This window comes from Azolla caroliniana, unplaced genomic scaffold, assembly GCF_043228905.1.
Source record: "Azolla caroliniana isolate FFs.n. ecotype wild unplaced genomic scaffold, voAzoCaro1.0.p SCAF_9, whole genome shotgun sequence".
NCBI classification, from domain to species: domain Eukaryota; kingdom Viridiplantae; phylum Streptophyta; class Polypodiopsida; order Salviniales; family Salviniaceae; genus Azolla; species Azolla caroliniana.
In genome coordinates, this window is record NW_028230444.1 from 7338840 (window position 1) to 7353194 (window position 14355).

The 14355-nt window shown below is 36.1% G+C and overlaps 2 protein-coding genes across 4 annotated transcripts; both read left to right on the top strand.

Moving 5' to 3' along the window:
• The first annotated feature begins 1212 nt into the window (after positions 1 to 1212).
• On the top strand, positions 1213 to 3710 carry LOC147860068 (two-component response regulator ORR3-like). Its single transcript, XM_087324350.1, has 5 exons — positions 1213 to 1468; positions 2148 to 2206; positions 2359 to 2427; positions 2532 to 2602; positions 3143 to 3710. The coding sequence occupies exons 1-5, from the start codon at positions 1222 to 1224 to the stop codon at positions 3354 to 3356; spliced, it is 660 nt and encodes a 219-aa protein (XP_087180476.1). The 5' UTR covers positions 1213 to 1221; the 3' UTR covers positions 3357 to 3710.
• Positions 3711 to 5401: 1691 nt separating this feature from the next.
• On the top strand, positions 5402 to 13491 carry LOC147860069 (lipid droplet phospholipase 1-like). Of its 3 annotated transcripts, none has more exons than XM_087324349.1 (10): positions 5402 to 5760; positions 7636 to 7703; positions 7787 to 7857; positions 8035 to 8271; positions 10591 to 10754; positions 10842 to 10897; positions 10987 to 11039; positions 11196 to 11235; positions 11601 to 11695; positions 13224 to 13491. In XM_087324349.1, exons 1-10 carry the CDS (start codon positions 5450 to 5452, stop codon positions 13293 to 13295), a joined length of 1167 nt encoding a protein of 388 aa, XP_087180475.1. In that variant the 5' UTR covers positions 5402 to 5449; the 3' UTR covers positions 13296 to 13491. The 3 variants fall into 3 exon arrangements, 2 of the variants coding, with proteins under 2 accessions (XP_087180475.1, XP_087180474.1); XR_015530220.1 differs by having other exon boundaries at positions 5404 to 5760; positions 11179 to 11235; positions 13224 to 13245; XM_087324348.1 differs by having other exon boundaries at positions 5405 to 5760; positions 11130 to 11235.
• The last annotated feature ends 864 nt before the right edge of the window (positions 13492 to 14355 follow it).

Consider the following 14355-nt stretch of genomic DNA (forward strand, 5'->3'; position numbering starts at 1 on the left):
ACAAGGCAACAACCTTGAGCTCACTGTCTTCGCCACAGGCGGCGGTAATACACAGAGGCAACGACCTCTTCGTCTCTCTCTCTCTCTCTCTCTCTGCTGCTCACTTAGCTCCCTCTAAGTGGAAAACCAGAAAATGAGTAACAACAGCAAAAACTGTTTGCCCTAAGTCATATTTATACACATATGACTTTCGGGCTACTTACAAATATAGCCTCGAGGGCCCTTGGCAAACATATTCACAAATATGTCCCCGCATCCGGATCTCTCTCCGGGTACATTCGTCATCCGGCTCCGTAGCCGGGGTCTTCATCATCCGGATCCGAAACCGGGGTCTTCATCATCCGGCTCCGTAGCCGGGGTCTTCATCATCCGGATCCGAAACCGGGTACTCCTCATTCGGGTCTTCATTCCCGATTCCCGGACATCCGACCATCCCATCCGGAGGGACCGTAATCCCAACACAGATTGAGTATTATTTTTTAATAGAGTTGTGTGTATTGACTCTCTCTCTGTCTCTCCCGCGTACTCTGTGTGTGTGTGTGTGTCCAAGCTCTCCATTAAACTTGTGTTTTCCTACGTTCTGCTTTCTGTTGCTTCCGCACGTTGTTCTTTTTACACGTCATAATTGGAATATGTGCAACGCTTTTGTATTCGATGGTAGACATGGAGTGAAAGCATATCTACGAAAGTTGAAGAGAGTACTAATGTGACAATTTTCTTTATTGGAGCAAGTGGAAATCCTTTCATCGGTGGAATGTTCGTATTGCCTATTGGCAATTCAACATCTTCCATTACCCATGTAGTGTAGTGTAGTTAGTGGGTGACCATACTTCATGGTCACACCCATTGTAAGTAGTGTTTTTTACACACATTTATATTATATTTATTAATATAATTGTTTGTTATCACCCAAAAAATTAAAGAAAAAAGAGAGCTAAACCAACAAACCCCTAAACCAAGAGACCTTCAACTTACAAGTTACCACAAACCTTCTCTCTCTCTCTCTCTCTCTCTCTCTCTCAGAGCCCTCTGATGAACCTCTGTTTCTTTGTCCTGTCTTATGTACCCCCCCCCTCTTTCTTCTGATTTCTCTCTCTGAAGCTTTGGCTGTATTGTAAGCTCCTCTCCTTATACATACGCATTCGTGTGTTCTTCCTCTGTTTCTCTTTTCCTCTTGAGTTCTGTTTTGTTTTCTGTCTTTGCTTCCCAAGGCGATCGAAAATGGCGGAACACCACCACCAAGAAGAGCAGGGTTGCGTACTGCCTGTATTGAATGGGCCAGAAACCATGGAAAAAGCGATGAAAAGCAAGGATGATCAAGTTGAAGATGGAAATGATGGTTCTTCTTCTTCTTCTTCTTCTTCTTCTCCTTCCTCCCCTCTTCCTATCCATGTTCTTGTGGTAGACGACAGCCCAATCGATCGGAAAATCATTGAAAAACTGTTAACGAAAGCAGCTGCCTACAAAGGTATCTGTACATTCCATCTCTCATTCTCTCTCTCTCTCTCTCTCTACACACACACACACACACACACACACACACAAGAAGATTCTCGCCTGGTTATGAAAGAAGGAAAAGAGCCCAATTTCCCTCCTGTTTCTATACAATGTACAACCAGTACTACGAACTTCTACATACCTAGGTGGGAGGCACCTATTTGAATATGCAATCAAGGCTTCATTTTGTCAGGTTTTGGGAAAGAAAGAGAGACAAATGACCCACTTCCAGTTCATGTTTTTTTTTTTGCATACATCGTTTAACCATTATGAGGTTTATTAGGGTTTATCGTTTAAGGTTCACATGGTTCTTAAATTAGGTAATATCTTTGACGTAATTGTCTCCTTAGCACAAGAGTAACTAAATTTCTCTCTCTAAATATACACAAATCCTGGTTCTCTATCTACAGCCATGGGGACTATCACCTTTAGCTTATGCTATGTTGATACACCTAACTACTCTATGAAGAGTTAATCAAGCCTAGAGGAAACTTGTTACCCCTTTGTGGTGTAGTTATTGCATGCGTGTATCTGCAACAGTTGAGTTAATTGCACTGGGACACAAATTTGTTAAGAATATCTCTTCTTTTGCGTGCTATATGTTATGCCATGTTTTGTTCATGGATCTCTTTCAAATTGTGGGCTTACAGTCACAGCCGTGGACAGTGGAAGAAAAGCTTTGGAAGTACTTGACTCTGTAAACAACAATGTAATGTTTAAACTCTATTTCTATTGGCAATATGAGCACAGATTTCTTTGTTCTTTTATTTCCTCTTTGGAGAGTTCATTGATTTTGCTTAACTACAACAAGTGAGTCTTTTATCAAAAGCAAAATAACTTTTTATTTTTATTTTTAAACAGATTGATTTGATATTTACTGATTACTGTATGCCGGAGATGTCAGGGTACAAGCTTCTTCGACAAATCAAGGTAGTTTTCCATTATTTTGTTGTTATGTCTTGATTATTAAAATCCTTGCTAATTATTTCATTGGCCTGGATGTGATTTTCATTCATCACGTCATCTCATTGCAGGAGTCGAATGTGTATGGAGATATACCTGTCGTAATAATGTCATCTGAAAATGTTCCAAGCCGCATTGAAAGGTGAGATAATAAAATATAAAATTGATTAATTTATTATTGTCTTTATCTGTCACATTTTCATGGTTATTTATTGCTTGTTTCAATAATGTCTGTAGATGTTGATATTCTAAGCTTTATGAAAGTGTGTAAATGTTGTTTCGATATTTTTTTTAGGTGTGAACATTTTGAACTTTGTGAATGTTTTCTACTGCTTGTTTCAATAGTTTGTTTGGATGCTGTATTTTGAACTTTATGACAGTGTTTATAATGTTGTTACCATTGCTTACTGTTGTATTTCAAATCTCAAAACATGAACAATCTTTATGAAGATTAGACAGATAGAGCCATCACATTAGACTTGAACCGACAACCTTAAATTGTTATTAAAGCATAAGCTTTACCACTAGTGACATACATCTTCATGTATATACTTTTTAGCTTAAGCATAAGCTGTACCACTATAAATTATGATTTTGTTATGGGATATATAAAATCATTTCTTTCATATTGCATGTTAGCATTTACTGTCTTGCTTCTTTTTTATTTCTCATGGATCTCCAGATGTTTGAAGGATGGAGCGGAGGAGTTCATTTTAAAGCCAGTATGTGCAGCTGATGCACGAAAGCTATCCTCATTTGTGCATAATAAGCCACTGAAGCTGCAGAGCACTGTGGAGCAACCCCCCTCTGTCATATCCAAAAATAAAAGGAAGTTTTCCTCTGATGGATTTCAAACAGAAGCGAGGCTGAGATTAAGTGGTGTTATTGTTGCTTGAGAAGTTTTGAGAAAGCCCAACGAGGTATTCAATAAAGTCCTTCGATTCAATTCCTCTGTTTTCAATATTTATCGGCATTTGTTGAAGAAAAAAGTGCCATTCTGGTATGGACACCAAGAGCATGGAGACGAAAGTCTCTATGTTAATGTCAGATGCTTCCCACGTGCTGAAATTGGACTAGAAACGAGAATGAAATTCATTCGAATGCACACTTTGTACAATAACTAAAGCAATGTGCCAAAGTTCAAATTGCTACATTAAATGTGTGAAAATCTTTAGGACGCACATTTGATGATGTTGACAGTTGGAATAGGAGAGATTGTTTTGCATTATTTATTTTATACTTGACCTGTATATCTACCTCATTGTCTAGATGGTTTGTTCTTTTTATATGCAATTAAATGATGTTTGACCATTGATAACATTAGTTTCCATCATTGAAATGGGTATTTCATCGTTGCTATTTGCCGTCTTGTATGTACACATTTTGCCCCACTGTGTACATAAAAGTTTTGACTAAATCGTATCATGTGAAATGGTGGGAAATGCATTTCGTGTGAAATACTTCATTCTGTCTATTTGGATGTAAATGGCACCCATTTTCTTCCACATAGGATTATGATTCTTAGTTTCTTGCATGTCATGATCCAAATTGAGTCAAGAGGTTTTATTTAGCTAGGCAACCTTTTTATCAGTAATGCGCTAGATATCATTGCAAAGTAGTGAAGAATGGCAATTAAGGGAATGGTTAATCAAGAGAATATGATGTGAATCATTAGTATATATAAATATAAGAAAACGAGTAGTTAGTAGTAAGGGTTTGCTATAGATGGATTGTGGCACATGGAGGGACTTGAAGGTAACATTGTCTACTAGAAATAGAGTATTACAAGAACATGAGCAAGGGAGGTACACAAATTTGTTTAATTTAGAAATTGCATTCAGAAGTGGAAGGTAGGAACACCTATTTATTTCAGGTATTGTGTTCACCTCCAAGTTGGTAGCTTCATGTAATTACGATTCCTCAATGTTGAGGATCCCTTTCAAAATTGGGTAGGTCATGCGAGGAATAGGAGAGTGGTATGGCACGACATCAAAAACTTTATCCCAAGACAAACAAAATGTAGTTCTAATCAAAGCAATAACATGATATAGTTACATGGGAGAAACATGTACGAGACAAAAGGATTTGAACTCCTAATCTCCAAGCATGTAATAACCATACGACATCAAAAAATATGTAGAAGAGAAAGTGTATGATCCCAATGAAATAATTATTTTCACCATATTGAGACTCACAAATGCAACATGTCTATTTTGTGATTCAATCTCCCCAAAATTGACCCACGTTCTCTGAAGAGTGTATGTAACTATTATGTGATATCACAGTAATTAGTACTTCATTTACATAAAAAAGAGGGATTTATGGAGATGATTACTCCGGATCATCACATTTGCAATGACAGCCAAGGGGGGGGGGGGGGGGGGGGAACTCATAGAATTTGCAAAATGAATAATTTTGTGAACGAGCAACTCAATCGGATTTTCTCTGATTGACGGTATTGTCAACATTGTTTGATATCAAGTATCATTGGATATATCCCCAAAGAATATTCCGGGAGAGATGGTTCCAGTGAGATTGACATATATTAGTGTTACTAGAGGCCAAAATCGACAATCCGAGTGGAATCATGGTTTACAATATATATGTATTTGAGTAGTGCAATTTGGATGATCCGAATTGGGATCGAGACAAAAGCAACAATAAGTAGCTCTCTGTCTCTTAAGTGTCCATTATAATAATGATGATGTTAAGGAGTGTCGGGTGGGGCCTTCCTGTGGAATATACCATTCTCGAGAATGTCCGGCCGATTCCAAGGCCCATCTCTCTCATTCTTGAGGTTTTGAAAAGAGAACCCAAGAAACGTGAAAATACTGAGATTTGAACCCAAGACCTGAGAGAGAGAGAGAGAGAGAGAGAGAGAGAGAGAGAGAGAGAGAGAGAGAGAGAGAGATGAGAACACGTAAAGATGCATTAAGAATTTTGTTCCTCAAAATAGAAGCAAATTGCTTTTCTGATCGCGTTTGTTTCCATGAAACCTCTGTTTCTTCTTCTTCTTCTTCTTCTTCTTCTTCTTTTTGTACCCGTCTTTTTCTTCTTCTGTTCTGTGGGTCGGGTAGCCTCTGCCATCGCCGTCGTTTCCATAAGCACTGTAGTAGTAGCCTTTTTTAACATTCCAAGCCTAAGAATTGCAACAGCAAAAACCCTGGGGTCCAAGTGTAGCTCATTAAGATGCTCTTTGGATTCGAACATTTCAGGTTTGATTGTTGATGATGCTAATGCTGATGCTGATGCTGATCCCCCTCACCATCTCGTTATCATGGTCAATGGCATCTTTGGCAGGTCTTTTTTCCTCTCTCTCTCTCTCTCTCTATCTTTGACCTCCGAAGACGATAATATAATCTATCTATCTATCTATCTTTCGATGTATGAAAGTGTGTCTGATGTATGAAGGGATGTATATGCACGCGGGCAATGCATATATGTGTGTGCAATGCGTATGCAGGCTACATGGGTATGAATGTGTGTGTAGCCTATGTGAGTACTGATGTTTATGTTCTGTACGTGGGTATGGATCTGCACGAGATATATCTCATGCTCTCAAACACCCTCCCGTATGCCTGTAAGTCATGATTCTGCCGAATGCTGGGGGAAATTTTCTTTATCTTCCATTTTCATCCCTGAAGAACATGAAATTAAGCTAAATTGGCACATGTCCATAGAATTTTATAGAATATTGTTGGGCCAGAAAGGTTAAAAATTTAACTAGAGAATGATGACGCCTTTTTCCCAAACACCACACCAAAACACTATTTATGTTCACTTCTAGTTCCCAATGTTATTGTTAAAATTGAATTACTTTGTCGAGCCTGGAAACTTTGTTTTCAACCATTCTTTCTAGTTAAGAACATGAACTATTTTTTCTATATATAAATTTTCATGAAGAAAACAATAGGATATTTTATCAGCTTTTTATTATATTCAGTACATTCCATTCAGTTTGACTCATATATTTTTCAAGTGTGCAATTCCATGTCTGTAATGTAGTAGACTCTGCACTTTGCTCATATATTTCATGATACAGCTCTTGAAGGATGAATTCTTAATATAAAACAATGCCAAGTATTAGAGTAGTTAGAACAGAGCCACTGTTGAACTTCGATTGATCATAATCTATATTAGGGCCAAAAGAACTCCCATGAGATTTTGCCACTTTGATATTCCCATTGTGGATCAGGATGTAAACATTATGGGGTTTCTCTAGGATTGGTGGACCATACCTACTATGTATGTTCGTTTGTGTTATAATGCTGGCATGTCAGATACAAGAAGTCTGTTAACCCTTCCTGAATGGGAATTCCATTGTAGCCATGCTATTATTTGAACCTTGCCCTTAGGGTTCTTGGGTATGAACCCTTATCAATTAGACTCTGCCCCTGGTGGGTTTTCTGCCAACATTTTGGATTACTTAATTGGATTTTCTTAGTTGCATTACTGTGGCGACCATCTATTATCCTGGATTGCAGAGGCTCCGAAATGCTTTATTTGAAAAAACTGGAGGTCAATGAGTGAAGTCTATCACATTGTTAGATATGCATTTTCAAGATATTCCCATTACCTTTGAAGATGTTCCCAGCATAGGGAGAGGATGGAAATTTAAACAACTAGGGGATGGATGGAAATGGCAATAGCTAGGAGGGGGTCCTGACTCTTCTCTGTGTGGATATGAGTTAAGTCAAATTCAACCAAAACAATGGAATGTACTTTCTGGTTTCTTTGTTTTGCATAAAGTAACCTTTGGAGAAACTCAAGACTCATATATGGAAGGATGGTGAGGTTGTAACATGAACAAGCATACGGGGAAACTATGCATTATAGAGTTACCATTATTGAATTAACATATGCACTAGCATTGGTTTTCTATGGTGCTGCAATGAAGAGACTCTTAAACATTAGCTCAACTAAAATCTCAGAATAAATTTTGGAAAAATTTGGGATATTGCGATTTCCATGAATAGGGTTTTTTTTTCTGTGCTGAGTTCATGACATTCATATGAAAAGAATTATTTTTGTGCTGATCATTAAGTTCTTTCCATATTTGTATACACATGCTCTTGGTTGCTATTAACTTAACAGAAATTGTTGTCAAAAGTGACATACTATATTAAACAAATTTGCTGAAAGTAGATTTCAAGTTGTTTAGTATTTTATATACAGTGCGAAGGACTGGAAGTTTGGATCCGAACAGTTCAAGTTAATGTTTGGAAACAAAGTTTTGGTTCATTGTAAGTTTAAACATCCAGAATATTCTATCTATTTGGACATCTTTAGCCTTTTAACTGAGGACCACGGAGCATTTAATCTGCAGGCAGTGCTCGCAATTATGCAACTCTCACAATAGATGGAGTTGATAAGATGGGTAATCGACTAGCAGAAGAGGTTAGAGTGAATGGAGCTTGATAGTGTTTGTTTTCGCCATCTCTTTCTGGTGGCCATTCTTGGTTCCTATGTGCATAACTTGTGAATGAAGCTGAATGAAAAATTTAGTGCTCTTTTTTTGTTCTTTTTTCTTGTGCATAAAATGGCATATTATGTCCTCTCCTTGTATGAATATAGGTCCAAGAGATCATTGATGTTTCACCTGGATTGAAAAAAATATCTTTTGTTGCACATTCATTGGGTGGGCTGATTGCGAGATATACTATTGGGCAGCTTTATGTCCCACCTGATAGTAAGAACAGTGAAATTCGTGAGGAGAATGAGAATCCTTCGAAAGGAACAATTTATGGTCTGGAGCCTATGAATTTCATCACAGTTGCAACACCTCATCTTGGATCGAGAGGAAGTGGGCAGGTGAAGAACTCTCCCTAATTCTGAATCTATTAAGTTTGTACAGACGCTGTAAAAAAAGAACATTATAAATAAATAAATAACCAAAGTTTGACGTAAATTGCTTCATCCTTTATCCCTCTGTATCCTAAACATGGACCAATTTGGATTTGAAAAATCTTTAAACTCTAAGATGCAGCGTTAAAGAGAAAAATAATCAAAATTTCAACTTCTTCTTCTTCGTCTTATGCCCATTCCAAGTTATGAAAAGTATGTTTGTAACTATGAAGGGAAAAGGGTCCCAACATCGTAGCCACTACTCTAGTATAAGTAAACATGTAGTTGTACGATATATCTATTTTCACCTGGAAAAAAAATATAGCAATGGATTTTAATTGTGAGTACTTTGTATGGAAAGTTGTATCTAGTATTTGTGTTGGGATTTGTGCAAGAACAAGGCACAGAGATTACCTTTGTCTGGATTAGCTAAGATATCATTGCATTTAATTCTTGAATACGTGTGAGAAATGTGTGCATGAATCTCTTTTTCATCTTTCTTGTCTGAAATTCAGAAGGCTGATGGCCCAAATATAACATTGACTGAAATATCCAATGCTTGAACATTAGATTTCTTCTTGGATACTGATAGATCTGCTACCTGAGGTTGAATATTTTCTCGAGTATGAACAAGTACTGGAGATACTTTTGACTGAATTTCCCAGCACTTCAATCACAATTAGATCTTGAAAGTTTCTGGTCATTCTGGTCAATGACCTTGTGAACGCACCATCTGGCATATACAGAGAGTGAAATAGATATATCATCAGGTCTAATAATCTCCCCCTATGACTCTGCAAATTTTGGAGGTTTTCTAAGAAGACTCAAGAAGAAAGAAAGATATATTAATGTCTCTGAAAGTCTATAATGGTCCATGAAACTTGATACAGATTTCAAATGTTTATGTCAAGTAGTTTTAACTTCCCGAAACTAAAGGGCCTGAATGTAACCATGATTAAACAACAATCACCTTCCCTGATTGTTGGAATTAGCTTCTTCAATGTTAGGTGTTGATGACTTTGATCTTATGCATATCAGGACCATAATCTTGGCTGGTGTGGGTTATGTCTGTGATAGAGAGGAATGGCCCTAGTTGTCATGACTCCCCGTAGTCATATTTAACAATCAGCAACGGTTCAGTTTGAGAGTGTCAAAACCGAACTGTTTACAAATTTTAAAACTTGAACTGAACCATGAAACCATTTGACCTGAAACCGTTTAAAAAAATCCAAACCATTAAACTGTTAAAACCACAGTTTCGGTTTCCAATTTAGGTCAATATTCAAAATTAAAATTTTTAAAATTTTAAAGATTTTCCTAAAATGTGAGAATTAGGCTTAAAAATGACAATATTGTTTTAAAAATAAAATTTAAAAAAAACTTAAAAAACCATTAAACTGTTTAAACCGCGGTTTCTGGCTGTTGAAACCGAACCGAACTGTTTAACCCCCAGAACTGAACCAAAACGGATCTGTTTAAAAAAAATTGAACTTGAACTGAACGGAACCATTTAAACTGTTACATTGTTAAGCCGTGGTTTTGCGATTCTGTTCGGTTCAAACCGAACCATTGCTGAATGTTAATCATATTCCACTTTGGGTTGCTTGCATATTATGAACAATGTCCCTTGTAGTCTCCATACAGGAGATTTGCCAAAGTAATCTACCTAGTTGGATCAGTGAACATTGGGCTCTCCTGCAAGAGGCCCCCCTTTCTATGCCTTCTTATACCTAAGTTCTCTGCGTCAGTGAATTAGTGTGTCAAGGTCTTCCTTTAAGAGGCCTTTATTATGGTGGAGTTTGTAATTTAGACATATATTGGAGACTATACAATTGGAGAGGAGGAAGTTCCAGGAAAGAACAAGTTGAAGAAAGAGAATACAGCAATAAGAAAGAGGATTGGTTGCTGCAAGTAACAAACTGGAGCAATAATAGGTAAATAAGTAGCGCTGATATGAACCACAGAAGCAAGGAAAGAGAACTGATATATATTTTTAGGACGTTAAAGTTAGAGATAACAAGAAATAGTAAAGAAACCTTGAAAAATGGAACTTCATAGAAACTTGATTAATATGTGCTTTCAAATGTCAGATTTCTCTAATGGAGAACTGAGATAGCATTATTTTGTTGGAAGCAGTGTCTCATTGCAAGATATGAGGTCATTTCAAATAAAATGTCATATAGATTCCAAAAGATGCCAACTTTATTTGTGAAAACCTTTGACATGCCTTCTACTGTATTAATTAAGGTTTGATAGATCAACATAATGCTAATATTGAACTTGCAGCTTCCTCTTTTAGGTGGCTTAACATTTCTGGAAAGAGTTGCTGTATTGAGTGCACATATCTTGCTGGGGAGAACTGGACGACACTTGTTCCTAACTGATGGTAATGTGTCACAACCTCCACTTCTTCAAAGAATGGTTACGGATTCTGCTGAAGGAAAATTCCTGTTAGTATCATGATACACTGTCCTAACAATCGGAATGTAAAGTCTCAAATGATTTAGCAATAAACTCCAAATGATATTGTACTGTAGATCTGCATTAGGAGCTTTTCAGCGGCGTGTGGCATATGGCAACATGAATAATGATTGTATCCTTTAATTCAAATAATTTCCTATGCTGGGCTTATGTTTCATTTCAAGGTTGATTTCATAAGGCGTTGTACCATGACATTATTAGACATGGTAGGATGGAGAACAGCTACACTGCGACGGCTGAATGAGGTACATGAGGTAATCTTTAAAGTTTTTATACTCTTAAGATGTAACTTCATATATGTCCATATATTTATATATATGTGTATTTATTTTTTGGAGTGACAGGTAAAAGGTGAACTAATTGACTTGAAGTACCCACACATTATTAATGTAGAAAATGTCCCACCTCAGATGGAGTATACAGGAGAATCAGTATTAGATCAGATTGAAGGTATAGTACATAAATTCTTCTTTTGGATGTATACATGAGAATCAACCTTTGATCTGATTGAAGATGCTGCATAAATTGCTTCTTTTGCTTGTGTCATGACCAGGAGAGATATAAATGAACAAGTATAATATGTACAGAAAATGTCAAAATTCCCATATCTTGTTGGTAAATACTCCTTGAGTTTCAAAAACTATAGCAGGATATCTCTCTGTACACAAAGTTTACCAGCCTATTGGGATATAGGGATAGTTTGGTAATATCGGAAAGTAGATGGAGATAGTAGGCAGGGCTTTAAGTGGCTCTTTGAGAGAATTAATGTTACTTTGTCCAAAGATGACACGAATCTTGAATCTTATCCCTTGCAGAAGAGATGATATCTGGATTGAGGAACCTCTCTTGGCAACGTGTAGATGTGAACTTCACGTCGCCTCAAAAACTTGCTGCACACAGCACAATTCAGGCATGAACTTGTCTCAGAAGTGAAAAATCTCATATTTTTCTTGAATGCTATTTTTTTGCCAAAATCTGTTTTTTTTTTGCATTCTCTTTTTATCCTGCCCTTATTGAAAACTTAAAATTCTCTATAGAGTTTTAAGTTAGTTTTCAATTCTCTATAGAATTTTACGTTTTCAATAAGGGCATGTGAGATTTTATCTTCCCTTTGAGACAAATGGGATACAAATGTAACAAAGGGTATGTTAGAATTTTGGTTTTGTCGTGTGAGATTTTCTCTTCCCTTCCAGAAAAATGTGATACAAATGCCTACTGAAAATTGAAATTCCCAATCATTGGCCTAAACTATGTTCATTTCTTCATTTCTCATGCAATATGCTATAAGAAATCTGAGCTTTGGAAAATATGGAATGTGTCTAAGACCTCTTCACTAGCCTCTATGTCTCTCCTTTTTTCATTTTTTACTCCTTACTAGGGTTGTACCGTAGTGGTAAGTGAAAGTTTTTACCAACCTACCAACCCATGCAAATGGGTTCAAATCTCACTATTATCTACTAGTAGATACCACCTCTAGAATGTGGGGGTTGAATGCATGAACTTGTGTTCTCGGACAACATTAGCAAAAGTAGGCCATGTCCATTTGAACCACAGCCTCATCGCCCTTGTTAATGAAAAATCAAGGCCATCATAACTTGATACTGAAGGAAGTAGCGAAGATGCTTTCTTTGCGTTGAAGATAATTTGAAAGCACAAGTTTCAGTCGATCTAAGTTCAGAAGGTTAAAGTGCTTGGCTAAGGAGATTATCTGGTTTCTTAGGAAGTTTTAAAGTTGAGTAAATATACTTTATTTTCGTTTGTTGTTTTCAAAGATGAGACGACATTTAAATATGTCATATGGTATCTTCATTTAGTCTGCTTCATCTGATATATCATTTTCTCAGATGGCGAAGATCCAGTAGGGGGTAAGTAGGACCAAGAATCTGAAATGAAACATGGAAATCCCAAAACTTGCTGAACCACGAAACTTATCTCTTGTTAAAAATTCTATATGAAAGAGAACTCATTTCGTCTAATGGAGGGTGACATGCAAACAAAAGAATTATAAAAAGTTTAAATGTTCATATCCTAATCATTGAACAATGTACAAGTACCATGTATGTAGATGAAGTTGTGAACTATACTAGAAAATGTTCACTAATGGAGAACTTTGGAACACCACATATTTTACCCACGAAGCTATATTTCTGGACCATATTACATTCAGATCTTGAAAATGATTTAACTATTGATGATAGAAAGTTGTGGTATGTGCCCTCTATATTGAGACTACCATGTGAATTAGAAGTTGCTATAGAAGTAAAGCTAAAAGGGAGGAAATCAGGTTCAAGTGAGATGAATGATCTTAACCACAAAAAAACCTCTATTTATAATTTTGCAAGCTTTTGAACAAGAGTATATGCGTAAACAACATTTGTCAAATATATGATATTTATTGGAGTGAAGCTTCTAGTTCTCTTGTTTTTTGTATGGTACAGGTGAAAATCTATTGGATGCATTCTGATGGGGTTGATGTTATCGCTCACATTGTTGACAACTTCATGACATGATGAAAAAATGCTTACGCTTTGTTGATTGTGGTGTGGGTATCAAGTAATTGTTCCAATCATGGTTTTATGTTCTTTGTAATGACTACTAAGCTTTGTATGAAAGAGAATCGTTATGGTTTTAACAAATCATTTTCTTCTTGTGTATTGAATGGTTAAGAGTTTTGAGTTTCAAGTCTCATTACCAATTATAATGCTATACCTCATGCATTAAGATTATTATTATGGTGTTTAGAAAACCTAAAGCTTTACTTTTTGGCTATCAATGGGCCCGGTTTGGTTTGGGTTCTTGGCCTTGAAACCAAACCAAACCATTTATTCATAATAAAAACCGAACCAAATTGTTTAAAATTTATAAAGCCATTTAAACCAAACTGTTTACAGTTGAACCTTTAAACCAAACTGTTTAAAAAATAGGAGAAACCAAATCGTTTACGGAAAATTTAGAACCAAACCAAACTGGTTGATCATAAATCAAAACCAAACCATGTTTTATTGATATTGATCATCATACTTATTATAAATTCGTGTGAGAAAATCATTATAATTTTGTTCATTATATTTATCATAAATTTGGTCATCATACTTATCATAAATTTGATTATCATACTTATTATATTTGATCATCATAAATAAATATAATGTATATAAAATTTAATAAGTTAAAACTAGGGTTTAAAATTAAAAGTTGAAAGTTAGAGCCTATAAGGAAAATTTAGGAGTATTTTTTAACCTATAAACCTTTAAATCGAATCACATAAATTGAAATTGATAAGCCGATAAATTGCTAAACCATGAAATTCGAAATTGAACCGAATTGAATTGAACTAAACCGAATCGAAACCGATTAGTAACATTTGAAACCAAACCAAATTGTTTATTTATCTTTGAACCTATAAACTGTTGAGCCACGGTTTAACGGTTCGAGCTAAAACCGAGCCCATTACTATTTTTGACTAGAGATCAATTAAGTTGGTATCTTTTGTAATTGAGATTAGGTTGATTTTGGTGTGTGCTAGATGTTAATGTCTTTCTCTCCCTCTTTGATTTTGCATTGATGAAT

Excerpts from the sequence above, each read along its gene's own strand:
- LOC147860068 (XM_087324350.1), top strand. The coding sequence starts at position 1,222 with ATGGCGGAACACCACCACCAAGAAGAGCAGGGTTGCGTACTGCCTGTA. Across the intron at positions 2,207-2,358 it reads TTGACTCTGTAAACAACAAT|ATTGATTTGATATTTACTGA; the intron begins GTAATGTTTAAA and ends ATTTTTAAACAG. Across the intron at positions 2,603-3,142 it reads GTTCCAAGCCGCATTGAAAG|ATGTTTGAAGGATGGAGCGG; the intron begins GTGAGATAATAA and ends ATGGATCTCCAG.
- LOC147860069 (XM_087324348.1), top strand. The coding sequence starts at position 5,450 with ATGAAACCTCTGTTTCTTCTTCTTCTTCTTCTTCTTCTTCTTCTTTTT. Across the intron at positions 7,704-7,786 it reads AAACAAAGTTTTGGTTCATT|GCAGTGCTCGCAATTATGCA; the intron begins GTAAGTTTAAAC and ends TTTAATCTGCAG. Across the intron at positions 7,858-8,034 it reads GTAATCGACTAGCAGAAGAG|GTCCAAGAGATCATTGATGT; the intron begins GTTAGAGTGAAT and ends GTATGAATATAG.